This window comes from Vitis riparia, chromosome 18 (assembly GCF_004353265.1).
Source record: "Vitis riparia cultivar Riparia Gloire de Montpellier isolate 1030 chromosome 18, EGFV_Vit.rip_1.0, whole genome shotgun sequence".
Lineage (NCBI taxonomy): Eukaryota > Viridiplantae > Streptophyta > Magnoliopsida > Vitales > Vitaceae > Vitis > Vitis riparia.
This window is the reverse complement of record NC_048448.1, coordinates 5,910,674-5,929,111: the sequence shown is the minus strand read 5'-3', so window position 1 is coordinate 5,929,111 and position 18,438 is coordinate 5,910,674. Positions and strand designations below refer to the sequence as shown.

Below are 18,438 nucleotides of genomic sequence, written 5' to 3'. Positions count from 1 at the left end.
TGAAAATAAAATTATACATAAATATTATTTTTTAAAAAATTTGAAAATAAAAAAGATATTAAAAACATTATAAATTTCGAAGCAAACTTTTTTTTAATAAAAGATATTATAAATTATTTTTAAAAGTAATTCTTAATTTTTTTTAAGAATTATTTTTGAAAATATTTTCAAACATATTCTTAATATAACTTTATTAAAATCCAAATACCTTTTTATTTATTTTTAAAATTTTAAATATTTTTAGAGCCGATTATGATTTAGGGGTAGATAAATAAGATAACGAGTATTCAACTTAAAGGCTAACAAATATTGATAATTGAGTCAAATGATGCAATTTTCTCGTAATGCCAAAAGTACTCAAATAACATAGAAATTATATAAAATGAATTTATTATATGTGCTATGTCGTATCATCTACAATGTGCTTTACTTGTTTTTCTTTGAGTTTTTAATTTTCTATTGATTTATTTTTTAAAATCATAAAAACAAATAAATTAAACCCACGCTATTTCATTAAATAACTTTAAATTATTTTCTAAAATACAATTTAAAGTGAAAATATTAAATTACTGTTTAAATTATTTCAACATGATTTTTTTATTTCATATAATAACAAAACATATTGTATGAAAATTCCAAAATATATGAAAAAAATATCAAAAACAAAATACAGTTATTTCTCTCTTTCAAATATATGAAAATTACATTTTAAAAATATTATTATTATTAATATTAAATTTTAATGAAATTTCTATAAATTACTTTCAACAAGGTTACTAAATGTTATATTATTAATAATAACATAAAATAGGAAAATAAAATAAAACTAAAAATAAATTTAAATTATATAATATATTTGTTTTTACTTGAAATTTAACTTATCCAATAATAAAATATAAAAATTAAATTAAATTAAATTAGAATAGAAAAATAAAAAATAAAAAAGATATAACTAAGAGTCTATTGCATTTTCCTTATTCAAAATTTGTTAATATAAAGAGAAATAGAAAAATATTAAAACATTTAAAAAAGAAATTAAAAAGGTAAAAATAAATATGACACTTGGAGATAAAAAAGAGAGTAAAAAAAAATAAAAAGAATATATAGAAATCAAAAAATTAGATGGAAAGTCAAATATTTCATATTCTATGTCTTTAATATGAATTATTGTATAAAAAAAAAAACACCAAACCAAAATTAAGGGATGGTATGAGTGACGAGGTAGTCTAAAAGCCAAAACAGAGTCACTTTCAGATACCGTGATGATCTCTATAAAGATAGACTCTCCAAGATGTCAACGCGCATAGCCGGGCTTCTTCAAAAGACGAAAGTACACGTCACCCCGAAGAAATAATCCTACGTAGCATCATGTCCGGCTCCATCACAGACACGTCGCCACCCTACGATTCAAATGTGATGGAACCAGTAATAGTTCAGTTGGGTCCCACAAAACAGGTAGCATCACTGACAGACATTGCATGAGGCTGTGACGCTAGGCTTCCTCTGAAAAAGCCCTTAAAGCCCAAAAAAGTGGGCCTAGGCATGGGCAGCTAAAAACATATTACACGCACAGTAACGTCGTCGTCGCGTTTTCACTGTCTTTTCTTCTTCGGCTTCGCGAGGGTTAGCGAAGGCTACTAGGACTAGGAGTGGAGCGTCGGATACTTCGAGGTTGAGAGGTTCGATCGTGGAAGAGAGAAAGATTTTGGAAACTGCGATGTCTTCTGAATCCAATTTGATTAACACTGTGGAGGCTTTTCTCGGTGTGTCGTTGGGCTCGGAATCGGCGGTTCTGATCCTGACGACGACGGTGGCGGTGATTTTGGGGTTGTTGATCTTCGTGTGGAGAAGATCGTCGGATCGAGGAAGGGATGTGAAGCCGCTCGTGGTTCCGAAGGCGGTGGCGATTCCAGCGGAAGAGGATGAGGCAGAGGCTGCGGTGGGGAAAACTAAGGTCACTGTCTTCTTTGGTACTCAGACTGGAACTGCCGAGGGTTTTGCCAAGGTGATTTTTTTTTTTTTTGGATTCTGAATTAGAAATTTTGGTGTATGGTGGAGTTAATGTTCTTTGATTATTTGAAATTTCTGGCTGACGCAAGTTTAATTTGAATTTTGAAGGTTACTTAATTTTATTTATTTTTTGACAAAATTTGATACAAGGTGTTTAATTTGAGGACATGTCGAGTGGCACAATAGGAGCAGCTTTTAATTAAAGAAAACTATCTGCTTTATGTACTGTGTCAAACAGTGATTTGGAATAGATGCTTAAATCCATGCAGATTCTCTCCCTCGCTGAATTGAATCATATATATGGATATTGCCTTATCCCCACCATTTAGAATTCGTCATAGTTATTTTTATTTCATGTAACTTCATATTTGAATATGCTAAAGTTGTCACTTTTACTTTGGAGCTAAAATGTGCTAATTTGTTACAAATCATAATATAGAAAGATTAGAGAATCTTTTGCCCTTCCGAATTTTGTGGGTTGAATTTCGGTACAAATGTTGGGGGAGGGAGGATGACAAATGTATTTTTGAGTTCAAGTTGCATACACACACACATGATTTTAATATCTGGGAAATGAGCCGTGTTGTAGATTGTATTTTGGACTTTCCAAATTATGACAACAGAATCACCAGTATTACCTTGGTATATAGGGTTGATGCTGAGGTGCTCATCAGCTGCTTTTCAAATTGTGGAGTCCATAGATCATGCGTTGGGGCTTGGTGAATTAAAATATCAATAAGAGAGATGACACATTATTTTTAGCATGATCTATGGAGAGAACTTGAGCCAGTTTAACCCATTGATGTTAATTAGGAGTCTCAAGCATGAATTGAGGGGTGTCCTACCAAGCATCTTAGGCGACCATGTGCCAATATACGTGTCCAAGTATCCAACTCAGTTAGATTCCATACTTTTTAAAGTGTGATGGGAAGAAGTGGCTCTATTTATTTATTTATTTTTTCTGTAAACAGTTCATATTTCCTGTTAACATGAGAAATATTGGTTCTTGTTATATAAGCGGTATATGATTTTTTTGTTAACATTAGATATTGGTGTTATTCGTTCATTTATTATATTTTTATCATCGTTCACTTGTTGTGCTCAATTGTTTGCTTCTGCTTGACTTGCTTTGTAATAGGCTTTAGCCGAAGAGATTAAGGCAAGATACGACAAAGCAACCATTAAAGTTGTTGACCTGGTATGTAAGGAGTTTTTGTATGGCCTGGGCTGAGAATCTTTTACCAGAGTTTTCTCTTTTGGTTGTTTTTATCATTGGAATTAGGATGACTATGCTGTGGATGATGATCAATATGAAGAAAAACTGAAGAAAGAGGCTTTGGCTTTTTTCATGTTGGCCACGTAAGATACTTATATCAGCAATTTGTGAAATTTTTGAAAATATGCGTGTGAAATTTTTGAAAGTATGCGAGTTTATTGGAAAAATATGTGAGTTTATTGGAAGTGCCCACTCATTGATGTTTAAACTTGACATTGTAGTTATGGAGATGGAGAGCCAACTGATAATGCTGCTAGATTTTACAAATGGTTTACTGAGGTTAGTTGTTCTGTTGTAGTTGATCTAAACTGTGAAGTGACAGTGAGCAATCGTTCTTCTTTCTTTTTATTTTTATGTTTTATTTTATTTTTTAAATCTGTTGATGAGTTTGGTTCTTTTTCAGGGAAAAGAGAGGGAGGCCTGGCTTCAACAACTCACATATGGTGTTTTTGGTCTGGGTAACCGCCAATATGAACATTTTAACAAGGTACAATTGGTGAGATATTTAAGTTTATCCATTATATATCTCATAGTATCTGATGGAACCTTTTTGAAACAGATAGCAAAGGTAGTGGATGAACTACTAAGTGAGCAAGGTATTCAATAATTTTATTCATTTGTTAAAATATCTTTTCGATTGGGTGCACCCTGTATACTTGTACAGCTGTTTTTTATCTGTTTTATATTCCGTTTTGGCATACAACCATCATATATTTAATCTTTTGATAGAATGAAATATTAAAATAACTTGTCATTGTTTGTCCTTTTTTATGATTTACTGTTTGTGCATGCTTTTTTTTGTTATGGAATGTCATATTGACTATCATAGGATTCTCCTAAATGTCTAACTTGAGGTTTTATGTTTCGTTTTAAAAATTTGTGGTGTAATTTATTATGCTTTCTCTTACCAATTTTAGCTATTTTTAATTATGACTTTAATTGCAAAGGATTGAGGGATTGAAAGGCTTATGCCATGGATTGCAGAGGTAAATTCATCGTCTAGCACATTCACCCATAAAATTGCTAGTATGATCCTTTTTCTATTGACCATCTTCATGTTTGGTGTAGTTGTAGCCCCCGGGGGTGTAGCACAATGATTCTTACCTTTGGCAATGAACTAGAGGCCTTGGGTTCAAGTATCCTTGGCATTAAAGTGCTTCAATGGTGGTGTAGGGTAAAGGAGCAGGCCTGTATCACTAAATGCCTTGCTGTCGGTGTGATTCCCCATTATCTTAAACAAAAAAAAAAAAAAAAAAAAAAATTAATGTAGCTGCTGAATTGGATCACCTTTTATCCATAAAAGCATTTGTCATAGACATGATATGCTGCATTCCTGCTACATGTTTTGTTGCAATTTATCAGGGAACAAATGTTGCTAGAACCATCATAGCCTAATGGTACATACGTGAGTGATTTGATGCTAATTTAGTGAGGGATTGTTATTGGTTGTGGTAGTACCATCCTTTGTCATCGTTAATCTGTTTGAAACTCAGATCACTACTATGTACCATTTGGAAGTTGTCAAATTGTGGGGAATTTATTGCATTAGGGGTTCCTCGGAGATTGGTTGTTGCATAGCTGGATAATATTAGTTAAGAGTTGTTGCTCTTAATTCATCAAAGACTCCAGGATAATATTTACTTAAACTAGGCAAATTATCAATTTGACCTAAAAACTTATGATGTTAGGCAATGGACCATCAAGCTAATTGAACTAAAGTCCTAATAACTGCCTCATGGGTTACCTTTTTTGGGCTTGCACACGGGCTCAATAAAGCCATTGTACCCCTTTCATGGAGAGGCAAACCATTGATCATGGATCATAGGGAAATAGATGAACAAATAAATGGACCCTAAGACTCTGACCCAGGATCTCTTGCTAAGGAGAGCTTTGAAACTATGTTTAGGTATCAATTTGACCTAAAAGATCAAATTGTAAGGTAATGAACTAACAATGCTTATCATGCCAATCGGGCTCAAGCTCTAACGTATTCTACATCTGTTGTTGATTGATCTTGTTTAACTCTGGTTTTGTCTATTGTCCTGTTTGTGTGGGTTTCAATTAACGCTTAACTGATTATTTGTATTTAAAGTCCATAAGTTTTGTATGTCATTGATTCAGGAGCAAAACGTCTTGTTCCAGCTGGTCTTGGTGATGACGATCAGTGCATTGAGGATGATTTTGCTGCTTGGTCTGTGCTACTGTGATTTATTTATTTTTTATTTTTTTAAAATTTGTTATACTCCATATTCTTTTGACTGGCGATTTTTAACAAGTTAGGAATATGGATCTTCTATATATAGTAGGACATCAATTATGTGCCATGTTAACCATAATCATATGGTTCTTCTGATCCAGGAGAGAATTACTGTGGCCTGAGTTAGATCTATTACTCCGAGATGAAGATGATATAAGTGCTGTGTCCACTCCATATACAGCTGTTATCCCTGAATACAGGGTAGTTATTCATGATCCTATTGTTACATCTTGTGAAGATAAATTCCTAAATATGGCAAATGGGAATGCTTCTTTTGATATTCACCATCCATGCAGGTAAACATTTGTTGGTTCTCTATTAACCTTTTTTTTTAATTGTTTACTAGAATTGGCGTCTCTTTCTTTCTTAAAGTCTTAATCTTGAAGTTAAAGAAAAGCCTCACACACTGAAGTCTCTATTAGCCTTTTTTATTCTTTACTGAAATAGGTGTGTTTCTATTTCTTGAAGAGTTAATGTTGCAGTTCAGCGAGAGCTTCACACACTGGAGTCTGATCGTTCCTGCATACATCTGGAGTTTGACACATCAGGCACTGGTATAACGTATGTTCATGGCCGCCTAATACTTCTCATTAGATGTTTACATTTAGTGAGTAATATATAATCTGAAGGGTGTTATTGTTTCTCAAGTAAAAGTTAAGCAGTGTGTTAACTGGCTTATGTGTCAGACTAGAGAAAAAGAGGCAGTTACTTGGGCAAATGAATCTTTCTTCAGGATGGGATTTCTTCTTAGTTCACTATTTCAGCTAGGTCATTCTGATTGAGTCGCCGACAGGTCGTTGGATTTTGACCTCTGAAAAATTTCATTTTGTCCTAATTAAGTTTGCCATCATTAGTTGATACTATTTGCACCATATTTTCCACTACCGCTTTACCACCTAGTGATGTGGGAGGTGGTGATTGGTGGTAGAGGTCATAAGAATTGAATAATTTTTTTAATCATTTACCACATTTTCTTCCATCAATCACCATTTACCACCTTAATATGTGGTAAAAGTTGTGGAAAGGTGGTGCAACTAGCGGTGCAACTCGGACTCAAGTCTAATCCAATCCAATCTCTAACTCGAGGTATTCAACCAAGCCCAATACAAACTCATTTTTTCTAAACTTAGGTTGATGAGGTTAGATTTGGGTTAGTTGGATTAGATTCAAGTTGGTCGGGTTGATTGCGTTATATGATTTGACATTCATCTAGTATTTTTTAAAAACTTTTTAATATATATTTGTACCAAAATTTAAATAGTAAATGGAACAAAATTTCAAGATAATAAAAAAAAGGTAATGTGTGTGTGTGTATATATATATATAGGAGGTGGAGGATTGTTGGTTTTGATAAGATTGTTACGTCTAAGCAATGGAGGAAAATGCTGGTTTGAGTTCTCTTGGAGGTTCTTGTTGGTTTGGAGTGGATTTGAAAACCTTTGAAATCTTGCTGGAGATAGTAAAAGGTAAGGAGGTGGGGAAGATTGTGGAGAGGGGTAGAGGATTTTCCTCTTGGATTAGGTTCGGTGAGAGAAGTCTTGTTGGGCTTCTAGAGGGGGTGGAAGATTGCTATAATGGGAAGTTTGGTGATTCTTTTAGAAGGGCGTGGAAGGAAGGAGGAAGGGTCTACAAACTAGAGTTGTGCAACAATAAAGTGGGAGGATTTCTGCTTTGCTTAGCTTTGAACGTAGAGGAGAAAAGATTCTCCTTAGTTTTTCTAGAAGGTAGAGAGTTCCTAAGGGGGTTGGAAGATCCTTGCATCCAAAGCTTAGGAGCATCAAGATTGCTTTTGAGTCAAGGTCTTTGAAAGCTTGTAAGGAGTTTATCAGGTTTCGGGAGAAAAAAGAAAAAAAAGGAGGATGTGCTATTTTAAACTGGGCTTCTTTTGCAAAGGTGTTGAACGGATGTAAGGGGGAGATAGGTGAGGCAGTGTGGATTGAGAGCAAGAAAAAGGAGGTTCTGAGCAATTTAGAGTCCCTTAAGAAGTGTCTGGTGGGGAGATGAGATGCTCCTTCGAGTTGTCTGCTGGTTTTAGAATTGTTGTATTCTTGGGCTAGGCATGCTTAGGGGTTGAAATGGGAGTTAGATCTCTATTTATTGAGAGAATCTCTTATTTTATTTGAGTTTGAAGATTTTTCTGAAGTTGAAAGGGTCTTGCTTTTGGGGCCTATCCTGGTTAAGTGAAGAAAAATGAAGATGGAGCAGTGGGGGCTAGAGGTTGGTTGTTTCAGAGGAGATGCCAGCGTCGGTGAAGCGTGGGTGAGGGTTTTGGGACTGTTGGTGCATTTGTGGGGAAAAGCCTTTTTCAAGATGCTGAGCGATGCTTGTGGAGGGTTCATTGTAGTGGACATGGATACAGATGAGAGGTGTCATCTAAAATGGGCTAGATTATGAGTTAAATATAGTGGGAGAAAGACCCCAAGTTAGTTGTCCATGTTTGTGGTGGACATAGAAGTCATTTTTGTTGTCTATTTATGGTGGGAGGTATTGCCATGGTTGTGGAGGGTGGTTTCCAAGTGGTGGTGCAGTTTTCCTGAAGTCAGGGATGAAAGGGAGGGAAGGGCATGCGCGACACAAAGCACGGAGCAAGAAGGGAGGAAACGTGTTGGAGAGGTGGTGTAGGTGTCGGGTGTTGAGTCTGGCCTTTCTGCGCGTGTTTCAGGGGTGTTGGTTGTTTTCAAACAAGGTCAAAAGCCCAATGGGTGGGCTTATCAGGTCCCCTAGTGGGCTGGTGGGTCACTCACTTCTAAAAAGATTAGTTGCTGAAGAGGGCCTTGGCATCTTCTTGGGCCAGCCCATTGTGGGTGGTTTTGGCTCGTCTAGAGGTTGCCTTGGTGGGTTGAGTCTTTTAAGCGTACCAGTGGGGTGGCCCGAAGATCTGTCCTCTACCTCTTTGGAAAATATGGGTAAAAAGTCCCAAGTGGTCTCTTCAAGTGATTCTGGAGGTGGGAGTATTGCTAATCCTTTGGAGTTCTTTTTTGATACCCTTCTAAAGGCGTATCTCAAGGTCCAGAGGTGAGGGTCTTGGGAGTCAGTGAAGCCTTGATAGAAGTAGCTACTGGTTTTGAAGGTAGGCTTTCATCGTCCCCTTTTTCTCCTCCTTACTCTCCAGTTGGTTCGCCCATTTGCGGTAATGGAACTGCTCACTTATCTAAGGCTGAGTCCTCCTTATGTTCGGGTTCTCAGCATTTAAGGATGTTGTTCCAAGATGGAAGGTTGTTGGACCTAATGGTAGGTATAGAAAAGGGTCTTTCGGGAAGGGATTTGGTGCTTAAGGCTGAGGATGTGGATGATTTTAGGGTCTTGGAGGCTAGTAGTGATTTGGTGGGGGAGATGATATTTTCCGAAAGCCTTCCCTTTAAGTTTGCTAAGTTTTGTAATTTTTTGAGGATGCTACTGGCGGGATTCAAGAAGGAAATTACCTCCCTTTTCAGGAAAATGGGGGCTAGAAAAGGGTGTGGAGTAAAAATCTTAGGGGGGAAAGAGCAAAACATTCTCGTCATCCCATGTTGAGAAGGAAATTCGTAAATTGGAATGCTTAGTTAATTATAGTAGCTCTCCTCTTTTGGTCAGGGGAAGGGGTAGGAGCAGTGAGATTTAATCTCTCTTGTTGTGTGGATGCTTTTCTTTCTGTAGTTGTGCTTTTGGTTTTTAGGGAAGTGCTCATGGGTGTTTTCGCTTTGTTAATGGTTTTTTAGGGTGTAGGATTTTGTTTGTTGTGGGAGTGGATGGTTTTTGCATTTCTTTTTTTTCTTGCTAGCCTGCTGGCCTTTATCGTATACTTTGTGTGTACTTTGTCGCACCATGTTGGCTTTTAATATATTCTTTCTATTTACTTACCAATACACACACATATATCTTTCTAGAAAAATGGAGAAGTATATGATATGATTATAATATGGTATTTTTCCTTAAAAATCTAAAAAAAAATTAATATTATTATATAGAATATAAAAATATTAAATCAGGTTTGGGTTGTTAAAACCTTAGTTCGAGCTCAATCTAAAGTGAGTTCGGGTTGGAAAAACTTAACCTTAACCCAACTTGAGTATTAAAAATGTTTGTTCAGGCCCACCAAACATCGGGTTGGGTCAGCCCAACCAACTCAATTTGAACCCCTAGGTGCAACTATTATTTTCCAACATCTTATAACTTTTCTCATGGTATGGTTTTTTTTAGTATTAAAAATGAATAAAAGTATATGAGAAGGATGAGGAGTCCTCCCAACTGATAAAAAATGGCTAAACTCTACCATAATACAAGGAGACCTAGCCGATCGATATGGACTAAAAAAGAAACACAAAAGCCTCTCCCAGTGTGGGTTACCTGTCAAAAAAGGAAAAAGAAAAAGTCCCAGCATGGGTTGATAAATTGAGATAGTGCTACAAAGAAGTGGGTAAAATATATGATTTATAATTTACACATGTCATAATTTCAGTGGATGCACTTTCAATCAATTATTCTTTTGTCTATAATTTTTTTATAATGTTTTTCAGAAACACCCTAATTTTTATCAGTATCCCAAAGAACAGTACCATGAAAGCTCATAACCAACCAGTTGTATAAAATGTTTCACTATTCTTGGAGAACAGAACTAAACAGATCATGCATTCCTAATCATGACCGAAAGGTTCCTGTGTTTATTATTCTGTCAACCCACTTATGTTATTCAAATATGGAAGAAGTTGATTGGAAGTAGTCATTTTCATTTTTATAGGAGAAATGTATTATTTCTATATTTTGTTTAGTTCTTTTGTTGTAGTTGTGAATAAACTGATAGTAAAGGGTGACTTGATTGCAGTTGGGGAATTGGCATACTACTTCTATATTTGATCATTAGATTATGGCTTTAGATTACTTGATATAACCTAATATGTATCATTCAGTCTATTAGAGTAGTTCAAAATGAATCCTTGAAGTTTTAGCAAATTTTATTGTTCTAAGTATTCCATGGGGTTTGTGTGTAATTTTCTCCTGTGTTGACAAATAAATTGGAGGAAAACATAAAGTTTTTTCCTAGATCCCAATGCAAAAGATGCATGCATCTGTTTAGTGATAATCAATAGACCATCTAGAGTGATTACCATAATTATGCATCCTAGGCAAAGTTTGAAATGTTGGAAAATTTTGCTGATATATTGGCGAAAAATTGGATATCAGTGGGTCTAAAAGTGAAAATATAGGTGGGAAATTCGAACAAGGGAAATTTAGGCAAAAATCGGGGAATATTGGTGAAATATTGATGATTAATTGGTTACCACTGATAAAATTGCCGATGCAGCTGTAGGAACTGGTGCCATGTCAAAAAATTGGTGATATTTCGTCAAAATATTGGCAATTTTTGGGGAAAAAATAGTGGAAATTTCCCCATTTTTTTGGCTGGTCTAACGGCTGCTCCCCACTCCCCTTGCTTGGTCAAACCCTAAAAATCCGCTCCTCTTGATGGTCAAACCCTAAAAATCCCTAAAAATTGGTTTGCACTTTGCAAAAGGCGGAATCAAACCCAAAACAAAAAATTGACCTTGGACCTTAGTAACCACTAAGGCAAATTCACACTTAATAATAAAAATGCACAAAATGCATACATTTTTATTTTACAAAAACAAAATATTTAAAATAATATTTTAATAAATTAATTAATTCTAATTATTTTATTTTAAAATTTTATTTAATTAATTATCAAAAATATAAAACCTAGTGATAGGTCATTTTTATATCATTTATATGATATTTAAATATAAAAATATAAATATTACAAAAACATACATATATCATCATTTATTTTATACATTGAATATATTTGAATTAAATAGATCACAGTTTTAATATTAAATATATTTTTAAGCTGGACATGTTATTATCAAATGTCACAACATTGTCGTCGAATAATATTTAATGTAACTTAATAATGAATATGCGCTTACAAAATTTATATTTCTTGTCAACACATGTGATATTATTGTTGAATATGACAAATTATATCATATATAAATATATATAGCAATTTCTTCAACAAAATAATTTTAAAATGTTTATTATTACTTTTTGCCATCATTTCTTAGAGTTTTTCCCAAGCATTTCCATGAGTTCTAATCAATTTCCGTCTCATCAATTTTTTTGTCAAAATATCCATGGATATTTCTTGATATATCATAATATATTCATAAAATCCAAGGACTGATATATCCTTAACTACCAATATTTTCTTTATTGATCCTAGGCTCTTCACTGTGTGGCTCATTCAGCTGACAGCAAAAATTAGCATACAAATAAGAAATGAAGAATCTTGCTTAGATTGTTTATTAGAAGAAAGACGAGGCATTGACAGATGAACTGAATCTCACTGCACCAGCTACTGTTATATATTTATTCATTTTTCCCCTTTTTTGTAAAGGCAAATTTAAAAATATTATAAATGGATGTTGAAAAAAAACGCAAATATCACCCAAACACATCTTGTGCCATCAATAAAATCCACAGAATTTTCATTGTCTAATTTGGCTTTACGGTCTTGTTCTCTCCAAGTATATTGAAAGAGGCAAGTAGATGGTTCTAAATATCCTTTCAGCCTTTCCCAGGAAAATTTCCTTGCCAGCCAAAACTCAAATCCTTGACCAACCAAGGGGGCACCCACGAGATGTGAAACAAAGAATAACAAGGACCAAAAGCTACAGGCCTAGCTTGTAGTGACTCTCCACATTGCTTGCAGAAGCAATGCTGGCTAGCTAAAAACCATTCTTTTTTTTATCTTGCTGCTTTTGAATGTCTCTTGTTACTATCGCTAGCGCCCCTTTTGCTATTAAAAAGAGAAACTGCTCTCTACTGCATCCGTGGAACACTTCCAGTTTTTTAGTGTTGTATCATCTTATAGCAACTGTTGTCTTGAAAAATAATTAGTATATTTCAACCAGTTTTTCTTTTGTCTCTTGTTATAATCTCTAGTGTCCTTTTGCTTTTAAAAGGAGAAACTACTCTGTACCAGATGGTCTCTGACTGCCAAGATGGTTGTTTTATTAACCAGTCTTGGAACTTTGTTTATGTTGAAGTCCATTCAATTATTGACATGATGTAAAATATTTTGACATTATACTTAGTTTTGACATATATAGTATGGATTATTGAACATGGTTCAAAGTCGTAATATTGGTTATTGACTCGACATTTCTCAAGGTGGATCACTCTTGGTATTTTGGATGGGTATCGTGTGATAATGAGAAATTTTAGATAAATAATTATAAAGTATGTGTTAGAATTGGCTTATGATAGTTTTAAGAATTGAAAACTCTTACATTACCATACCCATTTTTTACACCTGACACTATTTTTTCATAAGGGTTATATAATTAAAAGGGATAAAACAATTATATATTTAGAAAAATAATCCCCATCTTTTAAAACATGAAATATAACCTTTATTGAGCAAAAATATCTTCTATCAATTTTTTTATACCCATCTCACATCCAACCACTTTTTGAGAAAAAGTGTAAGGATAATTATGTCAACTTAAGGGTTATATTTACAATTTTCAGTAAGTAGAGGTTGTTTTTCCAATTGTTAGGATTATCTTGTCACTTTGGTACAAGCATTTCTTTTTATAATTGGTACATTTTGAAAATAATACAAAGAAATGCGTGCATCGCTTTATTATGGGTGGTGTGGCGGGAAAGAAATGCAAGGATTTTTGAGGATAAAACAAGGAATTCAGAGAACCTTTGGGACATGATTCATTTCCTTGCTTCTCTTTGGGCTTTTTGTTCTAAGGTTTTTAAGGGGATTCCCCTTAATGTGATACACCTTGATTGGTTAGCGGCGTGCAACTCCATTGGGTTGGCCTAACTCATAGCAGTTGTCTATATCTACTTTGTATTTTCTCGCATTTGTTTCATTGTAGTTTTGTTTTTCTTTGGTGGGAGGATTCCTCATCCTTCTCTTGTACTTTTCTTTTTATCAATATATGCCTTTGTCGTTTCCAATAAAAAAAAAAAAAAAAAAACTAGTTAATAATTGTTTGAAAACAAATTAGTTTGAATTTCTTGTTCCTAGTCATATATCTAGACATTTTTTTTATTAATGAGAGAATCTCTGGAAAATGTAGATATTATCTTTTTTTTCCTTTCATTTTTTTTTAGATAGGTAAATGCAAATAGTATTAAAGTGCCAAAAGGGGTGCACCAAAGTACACATGGTGTATACAATGGCTACTAAATAGCGCCTAAAAAGATGGGGAAAACAAAAAATACTTCCTCCCCCAATCCAACCTTAACCAATCAATAAAGTCAACTAAGGACATAAATGAATTTTCCATAAACAAGTTAGTCCAAGATAATATGTTGCACAAAATTTTAACCTTTAAACAGAGAGTTTCACATCCTCAAAGGATCTTCTATTTCTCTTTTTCCAAATTGTCCAGAAGAGGTGTAAAGGTGTTGTTCCCCACACTTTCTTCTTCTTTCTTCCAATAAAAGAGTCGTGCCACCCTAACTGGGTCTCTCTAATTGTAAAGTGAATCACCCAACACATACTGAACAAGGAGAACGAGAGCTCCCATAACAACCTTGTTTTTTCATAGTGCAAGAGTACGTGATCAATTGACTCCTCATAAGCATAACAAAGGGAGCATCTATTGACTAAAGACCACCCCCTCCTTTACAATTGGTTTAAAGTAAAAACTCTCCCCCTTGTTGCCTCCCAAGCAAAAAGGCTAACCTTTGGAGGAACCCATGCATTCCACACAATACTTGTAGGGAAAGGCTTTACCCTTCCCACCCCAGGGATAGAATAGAGGGACTTAACAGAGATGGATTCACTCTTTGTTTCTGCCTAAAACACCTTGCCTCCCTCTCCACGTCCACCATCTTATCTTGAAGCCTTGACAAGAAGCACTCCACAGTCTCAATCTTCCAATCATTGAGAAGTCTAGAGAAGTTTGAAGTCCAACCACCCCCCTCAGAAGAGTGCAGCCACATGTCGACCACCCAAGCCTCCTTAGAGCTAGCTAGAGCAAATAAGGAGGGAAAAGACACACATAAAGGCTCATCGCCGCACCATTTGTCTCTCTAAAAATTGACCCTTCTCCCATTGCGAGCTCCATCCCCCCTCCATTTTTCCTTTAATTTTCATCTATCCAAGTTATGGTGTTGTGATTCTAAGTGGTCCCACGAGTTGGCATCAGGCTATTCATATCCAAATTGGACTTATTACAGCCATGGCCAAGACTTATTGGTCTACACCAATACTGTGAACCATGTTATTGAATTTAAATTGAACCTATAACATGCTAGGGCAACTATCTGAATGATTGCTGAGTACATATGGAACTCTACAGGAATTAGTTATCCTTTTTGGTGCAGGACTGGGGAAACATGTTTTTGGTTTTATATTTGTTTAATTTATTTATTTTGTCTCTTAACTTCATGAAACGCCCTGGCATATTGTGCTGCATAATGTTCTGCTACATAATGTTGTGCTACATAATAGTTAATAGTTGGAACTTGGAACAAGTTGTTCTTTCCATTGTGTGTATATGCTTTAAAAGAATCATGTAATTCTTGCATTCCTTGTTCCTTTGAGAGGAAATGTTATTTTTACATGGATTTTATTTCTAATTTTCTTTCTGATAGAGAGCAATTGCCATTGAAGACTTTCTTTAGTATGAACTGGCTGTTGGAAAGGTTTTATTTTTGTTCCTTGTTTGTGTAAAATTCTCTTATGTGAAAATGACCGTTGGGGGTTTACACATTTTTGCATTCATTTCACAGATATGAAACTGGAGACCATGTGGGCGTTTATGCTGAGAATTGTGATGAAACTGTTGAGGAAGCAGGAAGGTTGTTGGGTCAACCTCTAGATTTGCTTTTTTCGATTCACACTGATAAAGATGATGGCACGTCCTTAGGCAGCTCATTGCCACCTACTTTTCCTGGTCCTTGCACCATTCGCACTGCACTTGCATGTTATGCAGATCTCTTGAACTCCCCACGGAAGGTGGCCTTTTTTCTTTCCCCCTTTTTTTCATTCTGATTGCATTCCATTGCTGAAAATAATTTGCTTTATTTACTGGCTTCAAACTATTTGGGTTGTCAGGCTGCATTAAGTGCATTGGCTGCTCATGCAATTGAGCCTGGTGAAGCAGAAAGACTAAAGTTCTTGGCATCACCTCAGGGGAAGGTCAACAAACGACTGATGTTTTTATCTTCCTCTCCTCTTCCCCCTCAACATCCAAATTCCTGTTTCCTTTTTTTCATTCTCTCTCTCTCTCTCTCTCTCTCTCTTGGGGGATGGTTGTAGTGTTGGTGTTGCAGATTTTTTGCTGAATTTATTTATTGGTCTTATGTTTCTTATATTCCAGGATGAGTACTCACAATGGGTTGTTGGAAGTCAGAGGAGTCTCCTTGAGGTAATGGCTGAGTTCCCTTCAGCGAAACCTCCCCTCGGTGTTTTCTTTGCAGCAATTGCCCCTCGATTGCAGCCTCGTTACTATTCAATCTCATCCTCTCCTAGGTGAATTTCTTGTTCCCATATGTAGTGTTTCAAATAAATTCTATCTAATCTTAGAAAATAAGGAATTTGATTGACTGCTTCACTTCATGCAGGTATGCGTCCCATAGAGTTCATGTAACCTGTGCTTTGGTTTATGGTCCAAGTCCCACAGGCAGAATTCACAAAGGGGTGTGTTCAACCTGGATGAAGGTAGTACTGAAGTATTAAATATGTTGCTTTTGGTCAAATTTTTCTGTCAGTTTGTTTACTTTAGTATTTATTCCAGTTGGCATACGACTTAACTTCTTACAGAATCTAACTTCCATTTTTATCAATTAAAATCAGAATGCAGTTTCTTTAGAGAAAAGCCATAACTCTAGCTGGGCTCCTATTTTTATTAGGCCATCAAATTTCAAATTACCTGTTGATCCTTTGACTCCAATTATCATGGTGGGACCTGGTACTGGCTTGGCACCTTTCAGAGGATTTCTACAGGTTTTGGATTGCTTTCTGATTTGTGAGGTTATCTTAGCATAAGAGAGTAAATATAAAATGAGAGTTACTTTGTCCAGGAAAGATTGGCCCTCAAAGAGGATGGTGTTCAACTTGGTCCTGCTCTACTATTCTTTGGATGTCGGAATCGCCGGATGGTAAGGATAATGCTACAGAAGTTCAGACGAATAATCTTTTGAATTCTTTGATCCCCTGGAATAAGATTTCCTAATCTTGTTCTCTGTTGTAGGATTTCATTTATGAGGATGAACTCAATAATTTTGTTGAACAAGGTATTCTGTCTGAGTTGATTGTGGCATTTTCACGAGAGGGGCCACAAAAGGAGTATGTGCAACATAAGATGATGGATAGAGTGAGTAAAAGCAGGCAACAAAAAAACCTTACAGTTAAGGGATAAATACATTATTCATGGTTGAATTTTTTCCATGTGCAGGCATCATACATATGGAATATAATCTCTCAGGGGGGATATCTTTATGTTTGTGGTGATGCCAAGGGTATGGCCAAAGATGTTCATCGAACTTTGCATACCATTGTCCAGGAGCAGGTATGAACCATCAAATATGCTGTGTGCGTGTCCTTAGACTCCATTGAACTTTGCATATTGCATGCAATTGCCAGGAGCAAGTATGAGCTATCAAATATGCTCTCTCTCTCTCTCTCTCTCTCTCTCTCTCTCTCTCTCTCTTTCTCTCTCATGTTCCATTCCTATACTTACAATTCATCATGATGGGCCACCCTCTCTGTCTGTGTGTCTCTCTCTTCAGTTTAATTTCTCATATTGCATACCATTGTCCTGGAGAATTTATGTTGTATCAAATACTCTCCTCTCTCCCATGAAACCTGGCACAATACATACGAGTGTCAAGGAGTAGGTACGAGGTATCAAATATGCTCTCTTTCTTTCTCTCTGCCCTTCTCCCTCTCATGATCCACATCTATATGGACATGATCATGGCCATCTCTCCCCCCCTTCTCTCTCTCTCTCTCTCTCTCTCTCTATATATATATATATATATATATATATATATGTATATAGCGAAGTATCAAATATGTGATCTCTTTCTCATGGTCCATGTCTACATGACCACAGGCCAACCTTTTTGAGGTTGGCTGCTTGTGAGACCAACATCTGGGAATCATAAACCATGAAAAAGGGTTTTGCCATATATTTAACATTCTGCTTCCTGCAGTCATTTCTAGATTTAGATGTTAGTAGTTGAAGAAATGGGATTGGTAGAGAAGTTTAGAATACTCATTTAGCATGGGTTTCCCTGGGTTAGTGTAGAATTTTAAATATGGGCCATATCATTCTATATTTTATTGTCTGGTATAAATTCCAGGAAAATGTGGAGTCATCCAAGGCGGAGGCTATAGTGAAGAAACTTCACACAGATGGACGTTATCTTAGAGATGTCTGGTGATTGATTAAGCATCGATTCCTTTTCCATGGTTGGTTTGCAGCATCCTGGTGAAACATTTGAGGTGGATGCATTTTTTCTCTCAAGCTCAACCTTGCTCAACCTTGTTTCAACAAGTTCCTCTCCAGGTCTCCCTGGAGTAAACAGGCAGCAGATCAAAGATATGGTGGAAACTGAAAAATGGTTTCCTCTAAACATCTTTTTTTTTTTTTTTTTTTTCTTTTTTTTTTTTAATTTTGGGACAAAGAAGAATCTTTCATTGTTTTAGTTTTAGTCTATTGTAATCTCCTTAGATTCATATCTCATACAAAACCTAGATGGATAGCGAGTTTGGAAAGATGTCAGAGGACAATACTAAGATGAGTGTAGGGTGTTTTGGAGGGGGTTTTGTATGGATGGTTATAGTAAATTATGGGAAGGTAGAATAAAAAATAATTTATTTATTTATTTATTTGAAGGGGAGTTGAAGACAGTTGATATG

At 35.6% G+C, this 18,438-nt stretch overlaps 1 protein-coding gene and 1 long non-coding RNA gene across 2 annotated transcripts; both read left to right on the top strand.

The window, feature by feature from the left end:
• The first annotated feature begins 1,570 nt into the window (after positions 1 to 1,570).
• Positions 1,571 to 18,427, top strand: LOC117906810 (NADPH--cytochrome P450 reductase). Its single transcript, XM_034820023.1, has 18 exons — positions 1,571 to 2,005; positions 3,149 to 3,208; positions 3,293 to 3,369; positions 3,508 to 3,565; positions 3,690 to 3,773; positions 3,846 to 3,882; positions 5,408 to 5,477; positions 5,645 to 5,839; positions 6,012 to 6,104; positions 15,303 to 15,528; positions 15,628 to 15,711; positions 15,893 to 16,044; positions 16,137 to 16,233; positions 16,369 to 16,518; positions 16,596 to 16,673; positions 16,766 to 16,888; positions 16,970 to 17,083; positions 17,880 to 18,427. Exons 1-18 carry the CDS (start codon positions 1,718 to 1,720, stop codon positions 17,958 to 17,960), a joined length of 2,067 nt encoding a protein of 688 aa, XP_034675914.1. The 5' UTR covers positions 1,571 to 1,717; the 3' UTR covers positions 17,961 to 18,427.
• On the top strand, positions 6,831 to 9,382 carry LOC117906811. Its single transcript, XR_004649894.1, has 2 exons — positions 6,831 to 7,909; positions 8,166 to 9,382. It is a non-coding gene; the product is annotated as an uncharacterized LOC117906811 (long non-coding RNA).
• Positions 18,428 to 18,438: the final 11 nt, after the last annotated feature.